Source organism: Myotis nattereri, assembly GCF_964212035.1.
Source record: "Myotis nattereri genome assembly, chromosome: 2".
Classification (NCBI taxonomy): Eukaryota; Metazoa; Chordata; class Mammalia; order Chiroptera; family Vespertilionidae; genus Myotis; species Myotis nattereri.
Genome location: NC_138076.1, coordinates 43,320,116 through 43,336,639, shown reverse-complemented (window position 1 = coordinate 43,336,639; position 16,524 = coordinate 43,320,116). Strand labels below are relative to the sequence as shown.

General features: G+C 40.6%; 1 protein-coding gene across 2 annotated transcripts in view; it reads left to right on the top strand.

Annotated features, from left to right (window-relative positions):
• DNAJC3 (DnaJ heat shock protein family (Hsp40) member C3) overlaps positions 1-16,524 on the top strand; it is a 68,537-nt gene that overhangs the window by 47,334 nt on the left and 4,679 nt on the right. For both annotated transcript variants that reach the window (XM_081083211.1, XM_081083212.1), the window contains 3 exons: positions 351-456; positions 541-661; positions 16,076-16,208. In XM_081083211.1, the coding sequence (XP_080939337.1) occupies positions 351-456; positions 541-661; positions 16,076-16,208 (360 nt within the window). The remainder of the gene's footprint in view (positions 1-350; positions 457-540; positions 662-16,075; positions 16,209-16,524) is intronic.

The window sequence follows — 16,524 nt, the reverse complement described above, 5'->3', positions numbered from 1 at the left end:
TGACCAAAAAATAAAACCTTATCTCTGCTTTGCTGTAAGTGCTCTATAAAGTCAGAATTTAACAAGGTATTTTATTCAGTTTCAAAATCATGAGAATTTCATCAGGTGTTTGATTGGTACTCACAAGTATGTTCTGAGTTACCGTTTTCTGTGGTCATGTGTGTTATATCTTAACTCTTTATTGCAGGTAGTGCATTCCTTACTACTGTAGATTAGTAAGTAAAAGCAGTATTTGAAGGCATGTGCTCATTCAGGTAAACGGATTAAGCAACATATAGTGAAAAGTAGAGGTTTTTTCTGTGGCTCTGGAAATAGAATTTATTGCTCATCATGATTTGCTCATTTAATAGATACACAGATGCGACCAGCAAGTATGAATCTGTCATGAAGACAGAGCCTAGTGTTTCTGAATATACAATTCGTTCAAAAGAGAGGATTTGCCACTGCTTTTCTAAGGTAACAGTGGACCCATTCCCAGAAATGCAGGAACTTAACATATGGAGTAGAAACCATAAATCATTTTCTCACATTGACTTTTAGGATGAGAAGCCTGTTGAAGCTATTCGAGTGTGTTCTGAGGTTTTACAGATGGAACCTGATAATGTGAATGCTCTGAAAGACCGAGCAGAGGCCTATTTAATAGAAGAAATGTATGATGAAGGTAAATCTATAAGGAATTGGATTTTCAGAATCTAAAAATTGGTACATATAAAAATTAGCAAGTGTTTAACATCCTGTGTTTAGAACAAGTTTACTAGAGTACCAGGAAATGTTGACCATTTTAGAAAAGTGGCAGAGAGCTTCAGAATTATTCTTCCTTAGTAGAACTTGAAAGGTATACCCTATAAAGAAAAAGTTCTGCTGTGAAACCAGTTCAGTGGAGTCTAAAAAAAATGTAGCCTTTCTTTTAGATAAGTTAGAAAAGATAAATAACAAAATAGAAAATTTGAATTATAGGTTTTATATCATCAAGAGATAATCACTGTTCATTTTGAAATTATCTCTTTCAGACTCTTTCCTATACATAGTCTATATTCTATACATGTTAGAATATACATATTCTATGCATATATAGTATATATATTATACATGCAGCATACGTTTTTATGTCATATGGTCCTAAGTAGACAATGATCTTTTATGACCCCTAAGCTATTTAATAACATTAGGATAGCTGCTTACCCAGCTTTGTTCAGTTTGAAGTAACAGAGTTTTCTCTGTTGTAAGGACCTGGAATAAAGGCAGTGGCCTATTTTTGGAAGATAACTAAGGCATATATACTAATATACATTTCTCGAAAACTAGACTTTTTTTATGTGACAGTATGCTATGAACATTTAAATGAGATGGTTTTTAAAGGAAGTAAGCCTTTTTGCCCTTACTGCAAAGTTTTCATTTCAAATCAGGTAAATCATTTTAAATTGAAAACAGTATTTTTCTGGTGAAATTTAGTTGTGGTACTCTATTTAATAAAAGAGTATGGATATTAAAATAATATTAATTTTAATGTAATGAAAAAATAGTCATAAGTGGTAATTGTGGATAAAATTTTAAGTGCAATAAGAATGCATCACAACTATGATAAAACCTATCCTAAGAAGGCGATAACTACACTTCTAATTAAGAAAGATTTATGGTACTCTCTTTTTAAGGCAAAGTAATCATTCAGTTTTTCTGCTTTCTATAATTTGGAAAGAATTTTTCTCCCGAAGTGGTTTCTTGGGAGTGATGACAACTCTGTTTACTGCTTTTTGTGGGACATATTTATAGTATAGTTTTGAATTCTGATTGAAGCTTGAAATGTATGCAGTCAGTATAAGTTTTAATATTCATAAGAACACTTCAGTAAGGCAGGTAATCTGTATGGAAGAATCCATTAACATAATTGTTCTTTTCACTTTTAGCTATTGCGTCTACTCAGTACTCTAGAATTTTCATTCCAGTCAGTTTTTGAAATGTTTCATCAAAGGAACTTTTGTTATCTATATATAAATCCTCAGCTCTAATTGTGAAATTAGAGAAGCTGCAGAATATAAGAAACTTGACTGTAAAAAAAGGTTAAATCTTGCAGGCTGCTAAATATAATTTGAAAGGTGCCTTTGTAAATGTCAAACTGACTTTTTTTAGGGAAATGACAACTTAAAAAAAATTAATTGGGGTGACATTGGTTAATAGGATCATATAGATTTCAGAACAGCTTAATTCTTGAAGAAAAAGATATTTAATACTAATTTAATAGAACAGATATCTTTAAAGTCTGTTTTTTCCTTTAAAAAATTCTTGTAAATAGGAGTTTATTCTTTGTCTTGGGGGGAGGGCTTAGATTATACACTGGTACCTTTCTGAATTATTGTTTTGCAAGAGTAATATTGTTTGTGTCTCAGGTATGGAAATTTAGGCAACCTCCTGGAGATTACTAGGTCTCTAAATTTGGGGCGGGATGGTGAGGAGGCCTGTTTAGTTGAAACTAAAAGGTATTATTTGACTTGTTGAGATTTGAATCAGAGGTTTAGTAAATAATGTAAATGGCTAATAATCTTATTCAACTAGGCGAAATAATAATATGTCGAAACCCTCAGTTAAAATATGAAGGCCTTCCATACTTCTATTACCTTTTTAAAAGTAAACCAGCAATTTAAAGATAGTAGGTATCTAATCTAATAAAAGAGAAACATGCAAATTGATGGTACCTTTGCTACGCCTTAAGCTATGCCCACCAGCCACTCAGAGCGGCTATATGCAAATTAACCCAACCAAGATGGTGGGCCGGCAGCCACAGAGCTGGAGCAAGCAGGAGGCTTGGTTGCCCTGACGATGGAGGAAGCCAAGCTTCCCGCCTGCCCTGGTTGGCTGTGGCCTCCGCTCAAGGCAACAAAGTTTCAATTATAGAAGATAAATAAATCCCAGATACCTGCTTCCAGCCAGCCTCCACTGGGAGCTTGGTTGGCTGAGGGCTGTGGCCAGCCTGCAAACAGCCATCAGCCCCTCACCCAGACTGGCCAGGAACCCCAGCAAGACCCCCCACCCTGAAGGGGGTGTGGCCAGCCTGAAAACGGCCTTCAGCCCCTCACCCAGGCTGGCCAGGCACCCCAGTGGGGACCCCCATCCTGAAGGGGTTGTGCCCAGCCTGCAAACAGCCATCAGCCCCTCACCCAGGCTGGCCAGGCACCCCAGGGGGGACCCCCACTCTGAAGGGGGTATGGCCAGCCTGAAAATGACCCTCAGCCCCTCACCCAGACTGGCCAGGCACCCGAGCGGGACCCCCACCCTGATCTAGGACACCCTTCAGGGCAAACCAGCCAGCCCCCACCCATGCACCAGGCATATAATAAAAGGGTAATATGCAAACTGACCCTAACAGCAGAAAGACTGGGAATGACTGGTCACTATGGTACACACTGACCACCAGGGGCCAGACGCTCAATGCAGGAGTTGCCCTCTGGTGGTCAGTGCGCTCCCACAGGGGGAGCTCTGCTCAGCCACAAGCCAGGCTGATGGCTGCCAGCACAGCAGTGATGGCAGGAACCTCTCCCGCCTCCTCAGCAGCGCTAAGGATGTCCGCCTGCAGCTTAGGTCTGGTCCCCGCTGGCAAGTGGACATCCCCCGAGAGCTCCTGGGCTGCCAGAGGGATGTCTGGCTGCCGGCTTAGGCCCAGTCCCCGGGGGAGTGGGCCTAAGCCAGCAGGTGGACATCCCTCGAGGGGTCCCAGACTGCGAGAGAGCACAGGCTGGGCTGAGGGACACCCCTGAGTGCACAAATTTTTGTGTGCCGGGCCTCTAGTATAATGAATAAAGAAAAAAATAGGTTTAGATTAGTGGAAAATGGAATATGGATATTAATTAATTTTGGGCTTACAGTAGAATTATCGGGTAAGAGTACTGTATTCCACTCCTTAGGAAGCTAGTAAGGTAAATTGTTGTTTGAGGATGCCTCTGAGACCATGAAAAAGGAAGGGGGCTCTTTGTCTTTCTATGACTGATTCTTTTAATAGTTTTTGATAGGAACAATTTGACATTGAAGCAATACTGAGTGGTTGGCAAATTTCCTTTGAATATAGGGTGATTTATGTGTCCTTATGAGATAAGCAATTATACTCGCTTGAACTTAAGCTACCTTTGTCTTTTTTATTAACTGGTACTTGTGCCTGGCACACAGGGCAGGTACTCATATATTTGCTGAATGAATAAATGTAGTTAAACAATAAGGTCAAAGTGAAAAGATTGTGGAATTTAGAATTAGTCCTGATTTTGAGTCTCGCTTTACCATTTTACTTACTTACTTACTTACTTTATTTATTTTTTGTTAATTCTTATCCGAGGATATTTTTTTCATTGGCGGGGAACCTTGGCTTCCTCCATCACTGGAGCAAGCAAGCCTCCTGCTCGCTTCAGCTCCGTGGCTGTTGGCCGCCATCTTGGTTGGCAGTTAATTTGCATATCCTGCTGATTAGCCAATGGGAGGTGTAGTGAAGGTATGGTCAGTTACCATGTTTGTCTATTATTAGGTAAGATTTGAGGGCCATACGAAATTATGAACTTAAAAAGTTGTGTGCTATATTTGGTCAAACATTTAATTAACTCACCCCAATGCCTTGGCAGAGCCAGACCAAATGATTTCACGGCCTTATATGGCCCTCAGGCCAGATGTTCCCCACCCTTCACCTCCTTGCAAACATTTGGTGTTGTCAGACTTTTATACATTTATACATGTTGTCAGAATTTTATACATTTTAGTATCTCATTGTGGCTTTAATCTGTGGCATTTTTAAATTTAAATTTTATTTTGTTGACCTTAGAGAGAGGATGGGAGAGAGAGAGAAAAAAACATTCATCAGTTGCCTCCCATACGTGCCCTGATGGATGATCGAATCTGCAACCTAGGTGTGTGCCCTGACTGGAAATTGAACCTGCCACCTATTGGTATATGGGACAATGTTCCAACCAACTAAGCGTCATCAGTCAGGGCTTAATCTGTGTTTTTGATGACTAGGGTTGTTGAATACTTCCTCATATGTTGCCTGTATATTCAAATATCTTTTTTGTGTGATATGTTCAAATATTTATTTACCCACTTTACTAAATATGGTGTGGCTTACTTGGTTGTGCATCATCCCATGCACCAAAGGGTTCCCAGTTTGATTCCCAGTCAGGGCACATACCCAGGTTGTGGATTTGATTGATGGGGTCAGAGCTCCTAATTGATGTTTCTGTCTCTCCCTCTCTAACAACAACAAAAAAGTGTTTAAGTGTTGTTTGTTTTGTTACTGAGTTATAGAATTTATGTATATTTTTGTATTTTTCTCCTTCATTTTATTAGTGTGATAAATTAACACTGATTTTTAAAGTTAAATCAACCTTGAGATATTGGATTAAACCCTTCTTGGACGTGGTGTCTTATCTATCATCTTTAGATATTGCTGGATTTGATTTGCTAATATTTTAAGTGTGCATCTGTATGTTCACAAGGGATATTGCTCTGTAACTTCTTTTTTAAATATCATTGTCAGATTTTAGTGTTAAGGCTGTGCTAAATTCAGTTATAAACTTTCCTTTTTCTGAAAGAGTTGTGTAAGATTGATGTTTTCTTCTTTAAAGTTTGAGAGAATTCAGCAGTGAAACCATTTTGTTCCTGGAGTTTTCTTAGTAGGAAGATTTTTTTGATTATGTTGTTTCATTAATCGGTATAGGGCTATTTACAATTTTCATTAGATCTTGTGTTAATTTTGTAAGTTATCACTTTCATGGAATTTGTTCATCCGTATTGCTGAATTTGTTGGCATGAAGTTTATATCATCTTTTTTTTTTTCTTATTGTCTATAATACCTGAAGTGATTATTTCTCTTTCATTTCTAATAGTGATAATTTGTGTTTTTATTTTTTTCCTCTTGGTCAGTGTAGCTAGAGTTTGGTCACATTTGTTGGTCTTAAAAGAACCTATTTATGTATTTGTTAATATTTTCTATGATTTTTCTTTATTATTATTTTTCTCTACCTTCTTCTGACTTTGGGTTTACTTTGTGCTTTTCCAGCTTCTTAAGGTGGAATTATCATTGCTTTTAGTCCTCCTTTTATTTGTAATACTAGAGGCCTGGTGCACAAAATTTGTGCACTTGGGAGGGGGGATGGTGTCCCTCAGCCTGGATTGCAATTTATAACTGAACAATTTATAACTGAGTTTAGCACAGCCTTAACACTAAAATCTGACAAAGATATTTAAAAAAGAAGTTACAGAGCAATATCCCTTGTGAACATATAGATGCACACTTAAAATATTAGCAAATCAAATCCAGCAAGAAGGGTGCAGGCCAGGCTGAGGGACCCCACCAGTGCCTCACTGGGGCTGGGGAGGGACGCAGGAGGTTGGCCAGCTGGGGAGGAACGGTGGGAGGGCTCCAGGGTGTGTCTGGCCCATCTGGCTCAGTCCCAATCAGCCACACCCCAGCAGCAAGCTAACTGGTTGGAGCATCTGCCCCCTGGTGGTCAGTGCACATCATAGTGAGCAGTTGAGCAGCCTTAGCATGTCATTAGCATATTACCCTTTGATTGGTTGAATGGCCAACCAGACATGTAGCATATTAGGCTTTTATTATATAGGACTAGAGGCCCGGTGCACAAAAATTTGTGCACTCGGGGGCATCCCTTAGCCCGGCCCGTGCCTTCTCGCAGTCTGGGACCCCTTGGGGGATGTCCACCTGCTGGCTTAGGCCTGCTCCCGGGGGGGATTGGGCCTAAGCTGGCAGTCAGACATCCCTCTGGAAGCCCGGAAGCCCTCGGGGGATGTCCACTTGCCAGCGGGGACCAGACCTAAGCTGCAGGCGGACATCCTTAGCGCTGCTGAGGAGGCAGGAGAGGCTCCCGCCACCACAGCTGTACTGGCAGCCATCAGCCTGGCTTGTGGCTGAGCAGAGCTCCCCCTGTGGGAGCGCACTGACCACCAGGGGGCAGCTCTTGCATTGAGCGTCTGGCCCCTGGTGGTCAGTGTGTACCATAGTGACCAGTCATTCCCAGTCGTTCTGCTGTTAGGGTCAGTTTGCATATTACCCTTTTATTATATAGGATAGGATAGAGGCCTGGTGCATGGGTGGGGGCCAGCTGGTTTGCCCTGAAGGGTGTCCTGGATCAGGGTGGGGGTCCCCCCTGGGGTGCCTGGCCAGCCTGGGTGAGGGGCTGATGGCTGTTTGCAGGCTGGCCACAGCCCCCAGCCACCCAAGCTCCCAGTGGAGGCTGGCTGGAAGCAGGTATCTGGGATTTATTTATCTTCTATAATTGAAACTTTGTTGCCTTGAGCGGAGCCCATAACCGGCCAGAGCAGGAGGGAAGCTTGGTTTCCTCCATCGCAGGGGCAACCAAGTCTCCTGCTTGCTCCAGCTCCATGGCTGCCGGCCGCCATCTTGGTTGGGTTAATTTGCATATAGTTGCTCTGATTGGCTGGTGGGCGTGGCTTTTGAGTGTAGTGAAAGTACAATCAATTTGCAATTTTCTCTTTTATTAGATAAGCATTTAAAGCTGTACTTCTCAATTGTTTTATTTTCATTATCATTTGGGTTGAAATGTATTCTAATTTTCCTTCTGACTTTTTCGTTAGATGTAGTTTAATTTTCAAATATAGGGTAGGGCAAATTAATTATTGTATTCAAAAGTGGTTACAACTGTAATCCTACTTTTGCCCCACCCTGTATTTGATGGTTCCCTAGGAACCTGATTATTTTTTAAAATATATTTTTATTGATTTCAGAGAGGAAGAGGGAGAGAGAGAAGCATCAATGATGAGAGAAAATCATTGATTGGCTGCCTCCTTCCCACCTCCTACTGGGGATCAAGCCCACAGCCCGTGTATGTGCCCTGACTGGGAATCAAACTGTGACCTCCTGATTCATAGGTCAGTGCTCAACCACTGAGCAACATCAGCTGGGCCTGATTATTAGTTTCTAATTTAATTCCAGAGAACATACTCTGTGTGATTTCCTTTCTTTTAAATTTATTTAGATTTGTTTCCTTTAAAACTTACATAGATGTGTGTTGTAGTCCAGCATAATATCTTGCTGAATGTCCTATGTGCACTTGAAAATAATATGTATTCTGCAATTGTAAGGTGTAATGTTTTCTGTTAGTTTTCCCAGCAGTTGCTGAAAGTTATTAAAATCTTTAATTACCTTTTGTGGAAAATACAAACTTTCCTATCTTCCCTTTAAGTGTCCAGTTTTTGTTTATACATTTTGAAGTTCTGATACTAGCAACCCAAACATTTAGACTTAAATTCCTGATTAACTTTTCTCCCACTCCCTCCCCTGAAGGGAGTATTGCAATACCCTCAAAAAATTCTGAGGAAAAATAATTTTTAACCCAGACTTTTGATGTATAACAAACTATTAATTAGGGTGGTTTTAAATAATTATTTGTAATTTTCTTTTTAAGTTATGGTATCTCCATGGAAAGCCTGCTGCTTAATTGGGAGATGGCTATTTTTATGACAATTGTTCTGTTTCAATTTTTTGTCTCTTTTGCATTGAGTTACTCTCTGGAGTTTTCAAATTTATTTGTACAGAATTTAGCAAAGTAGTCTCATTTTAATTTCTTCCATGATTATTTCTCATTTATTTGAGCTTTCTTTTCTTAATTAGAGCTATATACAGATATTTCCCAATAAATAAGCTTTTGACTTTTCAGTCCTATTTTTGTTTCATTAGTTCTGGTTTTTTGTCCTATAATTTACCTTGTTTTCTAACTTTGAATCATGATTACTTAGTTCATTTTTTTTCTTGTAATTCTTATCGAACCACTAAGGTTATAAATTATCCTGTTAACACTTCGTGAGATGTCTTATGGTTCTGAACAGTAGTGTTTTCATCATTATTACTTTTTAGCTATTTTTCAGGTTTTATTTTTATATTTTTTTCTTTAAGAGTTGGTGAGTTAAAAAATTTTTAGGCGTGAAACTCCTTTTATTTTTTTACATTAATTTCCAGTGTTATAATGTTGTGATCAGAGAATACTTTTAGTACTCCTGTCGTAATTTATTACTGGTTTCTTTGTTTTTAATCTAAAATGGCTGATTTCATGAGTTATAGAGATTTGGAAAGAGGTGAACACTTGTTTCTGAGACAGTTAGACTTATCACTCAAATCTACCTTATATTGTGGTCTTCCTTTTCTTGCCTTTTGTCCACTAGCTCTGTTATGAACAGAGAAGTCTCCCTCTACGAGTTGTCTGTCGTAGTATCTTATTTCTGCTTCATAAATGTTGCTGTTATTTTATTTTATGCACAGATATTCTGTATGTGTCTCATTATGATGTTTAGCCCTTAGCTTTATAAAACTCCCCCCCCCCTTTTAATGTTTTTTTTTTTACCTAAATTCTAATTATCTGATGTTAAGATTGTGAACCAAACTTATTTGCATTTGTCTGGTGAAACTTTGACCACACTTTTATTTTCAACATTTTGGAATCACTTTGTTTCAGGTATGTCTCTTGCATAGAGTTGTGTTTTGATTTGTGATCCCATATGAAATTCTTTTAAATAGGCGAGTTAAACACATTTACACTTACTGATGTGACAGACATGTTTGGTCTGAATTCTGGCATTCTGTTTTGCTGAGAAATTTTGCTTTTTGGCCTGTATCGTTTTGTGTAATACTTTGATATCGAGGAAGGTTTGTATTTTTCTTCTTATTTTTATAGTTTTATTAATTTTGCCCTCTTCCTCTGGGCAGTATTTATTAGTTTCCTACAATGAGGAAGAATATTAGCATGCTTCTTCCTCCTCTTCCCTTTTCTTCTACCATAATACTTGTTAATGAATTTCTCTCTTGTATTTGCCTTTTACTTATCAGTGAGTGGTGTTTTCTGATTCATGAATTCTCCCATCTTCTGTTAGCTGTATCCCTCCTGCCGTGTCAGGGCATGCATTCTTCTCTAACACTGAACTTCTTTCTGTTTTGTTTCAGTCTCGGTTCTATATTAAATATATTTAATGTGTGCCATCCCTCCTTGGCTATGATTTCTCTAGACTCTTCTTGGTGAGTTCATCCCATAGTAGTTTCCTTGAGGGGCTCCTGGGAAATTTTTTCCTAATTTCTTCTATGTTCAAAGCTGTTGTATCTTTTGTACTTGAAGGATGGCTTGGCTAGATAAGAAAATTCTTGGTTCACAAATTTTCTGTATATTCTAGTTACTATTACATTCTTTCTGGGCACTGAATATTGCTATGGAAAATCTGGGGCCAGGATTTTGGTTTTGGTGTGGCCACCCAAAAAGCCCTTATTTTTCAAGTGTGTTACTTATCCTAGGATATTATCTTAATGTTGATCATTCTCATCCTGTTTGCCCTGGTACCTAGTGTGCCCTTTGAATTATATAGGTTTATCTTTCATTTTAGAAAAGTTGTCTTAAATTTGATCTGAATTTTGTTCTATTAGTTTTCTGCTTCAAAGATTACTCTTTGCTTGTTATCTGTAGCTACATTTTTTCTCTCTCGTCTTTTTGAACTCATTATTTCCATTTCATTTTGTTGGATCCTTAGTTTTCCTCATATGCTTCTCCCTTGTGCTCCTTCTCATTTTGTCTTCACTTCTCTGAGAGTTTTTATTGTATTTATTTTTCTTGAGTGTTGACTACTCATATTTTTATTTCCCCCTTGTCTCATTCTCTCTTACTGAGCTCCTATTCTGCTTAGTGATTTAATTATCCTTATTAGGGGTGATTGAATTAAAATTTAAATATTCATGTCAATATTTGCTCAGAATTTTCATGTATTCTTTGGCTGTTGTCCTGATGTGTGTTCATCAGGTAAGTTTCAGTATTCTTTTCCTGTTTTAATTTAAAAATTAAGTATCTGTGAATTGATGCTAAAAAAAAAATATTACCCATCACAAAATGAGTTACATTGCCCTTTTCTATCTATCTGTGGGAAAGTCCTTTGGGGGTATGTGTGTAAGGGGGTGTTGGGGACAGGGCAGCCTTCTGTACTTAATTGCAATACTCTCTGCTTCACTGTTTCCACAGACATTCTGCTTCCTGCTAAAATGGCCTTTCTGTTAGCCATGCCCTCTCTGCTTCTCTGAACCAAACCGTGCCCAGGAGGTCGTCTGCTGCCAGTCCTGCTGCCCCTCTGCCCACTTCCTTTGCTACATCAAAGGGGCATATCTTTTGCACTTCAGGGTGAGCCCCTCACCTTCAGAGAGCACATAGTTGTTGAGTTTCCTGACATGTGCTGCCCAGGGCTATCTGCTATTCTCCCTCATTGCAGTTCCTTCTTTCCCCATCTTCTCCCTAGTAAGACCTCTGCTTTATCTTCACTCAGTCGGCTTTCGATTTCATGGTTCTTGTAAAATGCAAGGATACAGGTTGTCACTCAGGGTGAGTCCATACTCAGAAAAAGTGTACTTTGCTGGCTTTTTCTGTGATCTCTTGCCATTGGGCCTTTCTCACTATTTGCTTCCCCCTCTCATAGATTTATGGCTGATATTAACTAATATTTGTAGCCCTTGTACAGTGTGAATTGTTTTGCTGAAAGTGCAGCTCTCCCCTGTACCCCTACCTTGTTTGTTTTGTTCGATACCCAGGGTGAGAAGGTTGGTGTTCCATGGGGCCTATTTATATTGGAGGTGTGATATAATCTTGAGTGTAGACTTTTAGGGGAAATAGGGAGGGAAGCTGAGGAGAGCTGTTATGAAGCTGTTACAGCTATTCCTGTGTGTTAATGATGGACTTCTTCACAGTGGTAACTTGGAAATGGTGAGTAGTAGTAACATTCTGTTGGAAAGGAAGCTGATTGAGGATTTGCTAATGGATTGGTGAAGTGAAAGAGGGAAGTCATTTGCAACTGTGCATGTTTGTTTTTCAAGTGCTTCTCTCTATTGGGGAGTCATTGCAGACTGCAAGCAGGCCGAACCTGCTCACAGGAAGGCCCCTGCAGTGCTTGCCATCTTGCCCTTATCAGGTGGAGTCCTTTGATATATTTAAATTCTGGAGGGAACGACTTTTCCTTTGTTCGTTCTAGGTTTGCTGTGGAGGTCTCAAGTGCCTGCAGGCTCAGTTCTGCATCTATTCCTGGTCCCAGCAGCCAACACAGGGGTCTCCAGATGCACACCTCCATTCTGCTTAGCGGCTGGGCCTTGGGCCCTGGTAGGGTTAATGCTGTATCTGCTCCACATAAAAAGGGAACATCTGCTCTTGCTTGCTAAACTGAGGATCCTTGGCCAAATAGAAAGGCCTCCAAATTTGATGGAACCTCTCAATGTGTATTTTTTCTACTTAGATTAAATCACTATTAATATCCCATTTGCTTTTCCTCTTCCAGAAACAGATAAACATTTCTACTGTTTTCAGTGCTGCCACGGTTATGCTATTTTTTAAAAATCTTTTAAATTTTAGTCAATTTGGTGAGATAGTGGGATAGAGGACAGGCAAACTCCTTTGCTTACTGTCTGCCATCTTGATCTGGTTGTTTGCATTGCTCCTTAAGAATTGAGGAGAATATGGAAGAAAAAAAACTTGGAAGGATAAGATTTTTTATATTTAGAGGTTAGAAACTGAATTGGCTAATATGTAATATACTAGAGGCCCGGTGCACAGACTCGTGCACCGGTAGGGTCCCTTGGCCTGGCCCGTGGGGATGGGGCTGAAACAGTCTCTCTGACATCCCCCGAGGTGTCCTGGATTGCGAGAGGGCACAGGCCAGGCCGAGGGACCCCACTGGTGCACGATTGGGGCTGGGGAGGGATCGCAAGAGTACTCCAGGGCGTGTTGGGCCCATCTAGCCCAGTCCCAGTTGGAGCTGGTTGGCCAGGGAGGTTGCAGCCAGGGAGGGACCACAGGAGATTTCCAGGGCATGTCTGGCCCGTCTCGCCCAGTCTTGATCGGCCGGACCCCAGCAGCAAGCTAACCTACTGGTCAGAGTGTATGCCCTCTGGTGGTCAGTGCATGTCATAGCAACTGGTCGAATGGTCGGACCCTTAGCATATCAGACTTTTATTATATAGAATATTATATAGAATACTAGAGGCCTGGTGCACAAAAATTTGTGCACTCAGGAGGGGGGGTCCCCTCAGCCCGGCCTGTGCCCTCTTGCAGTCTGGGACCCCTCAGGGGATGACCACCTGCTGGCTTAGGCCTGCTCCCTGGGGGATTGGGCCTAAAGGCAATCAGGCATCCCTCTGGCAGCCTGGCAGCCTCTCGGGGATGTCCACCTGCCAGCGGGGAGCAGGCCTAAACTGCAGTCGGACATCCTTAGCACTGCTGAGGAGGCAGGAGAGGCTCCCACCACCACCGCTGTACTGGCAGCCATCAGCCTGGCTTGTGGCTGAGCAGAGCTCCTCCCATGTGAGAGCGCCCTGACCACCAGAGGGCAGCTTCTGCATTGAGCGTCTGCCCCCTGTTCGTCAGTGTGTGTCATAGTGATCAGTCATCCCCAGTCTTTCTGCTGTTAGGGTCAGTTTGCATATTACCCATTTACTATATAGGATAGAGGCCTGGTGCATGGGTGGGGACCGGCTGGTTTGCCCTTAAGGGTGTCCTGGATCAGGGTGGGGGTCCCCGCTGAGGTGCCTGGCCAGCCTGGATGACAGGCTGATGGTTGTTTGCAGCTGGTCACACCCCCTTCAGGGTAGGGGTCCCCACTGGGGTGCTTGGCTAGCCTGGATGATGGGCTGATGGCTGTTTGCAGCTGGTCACACCCCCTTCAGGGTGGGGGTCCCCACTGGGGTGCCTGGCCAGTCTAGGTGAGGGGCTGAGGGCTGTTTTTAGGCTGGTGGGCGACTGAAGCTCCCAGCCTCTCTTTTTTTTTCATTCTGGGATTTATTTACCTTCTATAGCTGTCACTGGAGCTGAGAGCTGGCTCCAGCTCTGAGGCCGTTGCCGGCTGAAAGCAGGTATCTCGGTTTCTTTAGATTCTATAATTGAAACTCTGTTGCCAACCCTGGCGGCTTTAAGCTCTGAGGCTAAGCTGGCTGAAAGCAGGTACCTGGGGTTTGTTTAGGTTCTATAATTGCAACATTGTTGCATCCTGAGCTCAGAGCTGGGCTGCAGCAGGCGGGGAACCTTGGCTTCCTTCATCACTGGAGCAAGCAAGCCTCATGTTTGCTTCAGCTGCCTGGCTGCCAGCCACCATCTTGGCTGGCAGTTAATTTGCATATCTTGCTGATTAGCCAATGGGAAGGGTAGCGAAGTTACGGTTAATTACCATGTTTCTCTATAATTAGATAGGATTGTTCATTTGGGGCCTTAGTATTTCTGGCTTACTCTATTTTTTACAGCTGCTCAGTGTATGGGATATACCTAACTAGATGGCAATTAGTATTTTTTTAGGATTCCCTCAGAGAGTAGAATTTGAAATATAACTAAAAATTATCTAGTTTATACCCATGGAAAGTCTTACATCATCCATATTAAGTTTAAGATAGAATGTATAAGACTACTTTGGGGAGATACTATGAACACTTAAGAATGCAAATATGTTTTAAGTGTAGAGTTTGTATAAGTAGCAAAATTGCATATATTGAGGCATTTCCCCTTGTATTAAATTCCTTCAAAGTAATTTCCTTACTAGGTTCTGATATCAAATGCTATGGGTATTAATTGCAAAGTTAAACCTTGCTACTATTTATGACGGATTTTTGTACTAAATTGGAAAGATACTTTAAGATGTCATTGTGGATTGGGTGACTGATGTTTAGTGTTTCATTAATATTTAATATTAATACGTTGAGGCAGAATTAGGAGATTAGGAGAAAAGCTTAAAGCAGCCCCCCTTTGTTCATGGGGAGAACAGATGTAGTGTTGGTTATTTTTCTATGTAGTTCAGGCTTATAAATTTGAATATCTTTCTCATTTTAACCTTGCCCAAGGTTAACCCCTTCCAGGATTATCTATCCTGGCAAGTTATCCAGAGAGTTGCCTTTTTTCACAATGAAAGGTATTTCCATAAAAACTAGAATTTGAAACCAACAATCTATTATTTGAGGTGTCTGTCCAGGGAGGACACGGAAAAATTTGTGTTGGAACTTCCCAAGACCACCCCCAGATTTGATGATTCAGGAGGAGGACACATGGGACTCAGCATGTAGTTGTACTGAGGACCAAGATTTAGTCCAGTGACAGGATACTAAGTAAGACCAGGGAAAGGCTCATGGGGCAAAATTCAGAGGGAACCAGGTGAAAGATTCCAAGCGTCTCTCTGTGAAATCATACAGCACCAGCTAATTCCTCAACAAGTGTGAAGTGCTGTCTTCCAAGGGGGCTGCCTAGTTCATACCCAAATTCTAGCCTTCCAGAAGGAAATAAGACGTTTCGTATAAATCACAGTTGTTTATACAAATAGTTTCGGCATGGTGAGCCAGTCTTACCAGGGAATGTTGGGAACACTCCTGAAATCCAACTTTCCAGATGCTGCCAGGGGCCAACCGTTCTAAGGATACTCCTTTCTGCATGACATTAGGTATCCAGATAAATGCCTGTTTTTAAATATATTTTAAATCTAAAAGAAAGGATCCAATATGGATTATCAGACCTCCCATACAAGGTCTGTATGTGGGTTTCTATTTTGATTTATACTTAAAAAAAATCAGGTTGTAATAGTTTATGTTGAAATCTGTGGGTGACAGTAATTCTGATTGCTGATGGTTCCTCTTGCTCCCTTTCTAAGCCTCTAATTCTTCTGTACTGTGGACCCAGTAGCTGACCAAGCAGATTTTCTTTGCCACTGTCTTGTTTTCCTGTGTAACAATCACTTTAATCTTACTGATGGTAAGATTGCTTTGTTTAAAGTGCTGATATTAAAATATCTACAAGGCTAAAAGGTATGGATAAGATAATGTGGGAGGGAAAGTATACAAACAGCAGTGAATTTTATTGACTGGGAGTAATAAGCTACTAAATTATTCCTTAATTATGTCTTTTGTAAGTTTGTGAACAAAATTACTAAGGTTACCACTTCTTAGGCTCTTAGCAGTAATGGCAAAAGAGTGAAAAGATTGGGGCGGGGGGGAGATGGTGACTTCAGTGTCAATTTTGCAGGATAAGTAAAGATGTTATAAATTGTAATTCCTCTTAACAGCATTATCTTAAACATATTTTGACAGCTATTCAGGATTATGAAACTGCTCAGGAACACAATGAAAATGACCAGCAGATTCGGGAAGGTCTAGAGAAAGCACAAAGACTATTGAAACAGTCACAGAAAAGAGATTATTATAAAATCTTGGGAGTAAAAAGGTGAATTATTAATTTAAAATTTGCATTTGTATTTTTATTCAACTGTTTTAAAGCTAATCATTGCTCCTCTTTCTCAGATTCCTTTCCTTTCCTAACATCATAAAACTATTTTGAATATATTACAGTTTTCTTGGATGATGGAGACTAGTAATGCAATAATGGAGAATTAGTAGTTGGTGACAAAGATATGACACTGTAGCATGAATAGATCCTAGGCCTAGATTTCCTTTTAAAAAAATACATATTTTTAAATTTGATTTAAGAGAGGAAGGGAGAGAGGGGGAGAGAGAAATATCAATGAGAGAATCATTGATCA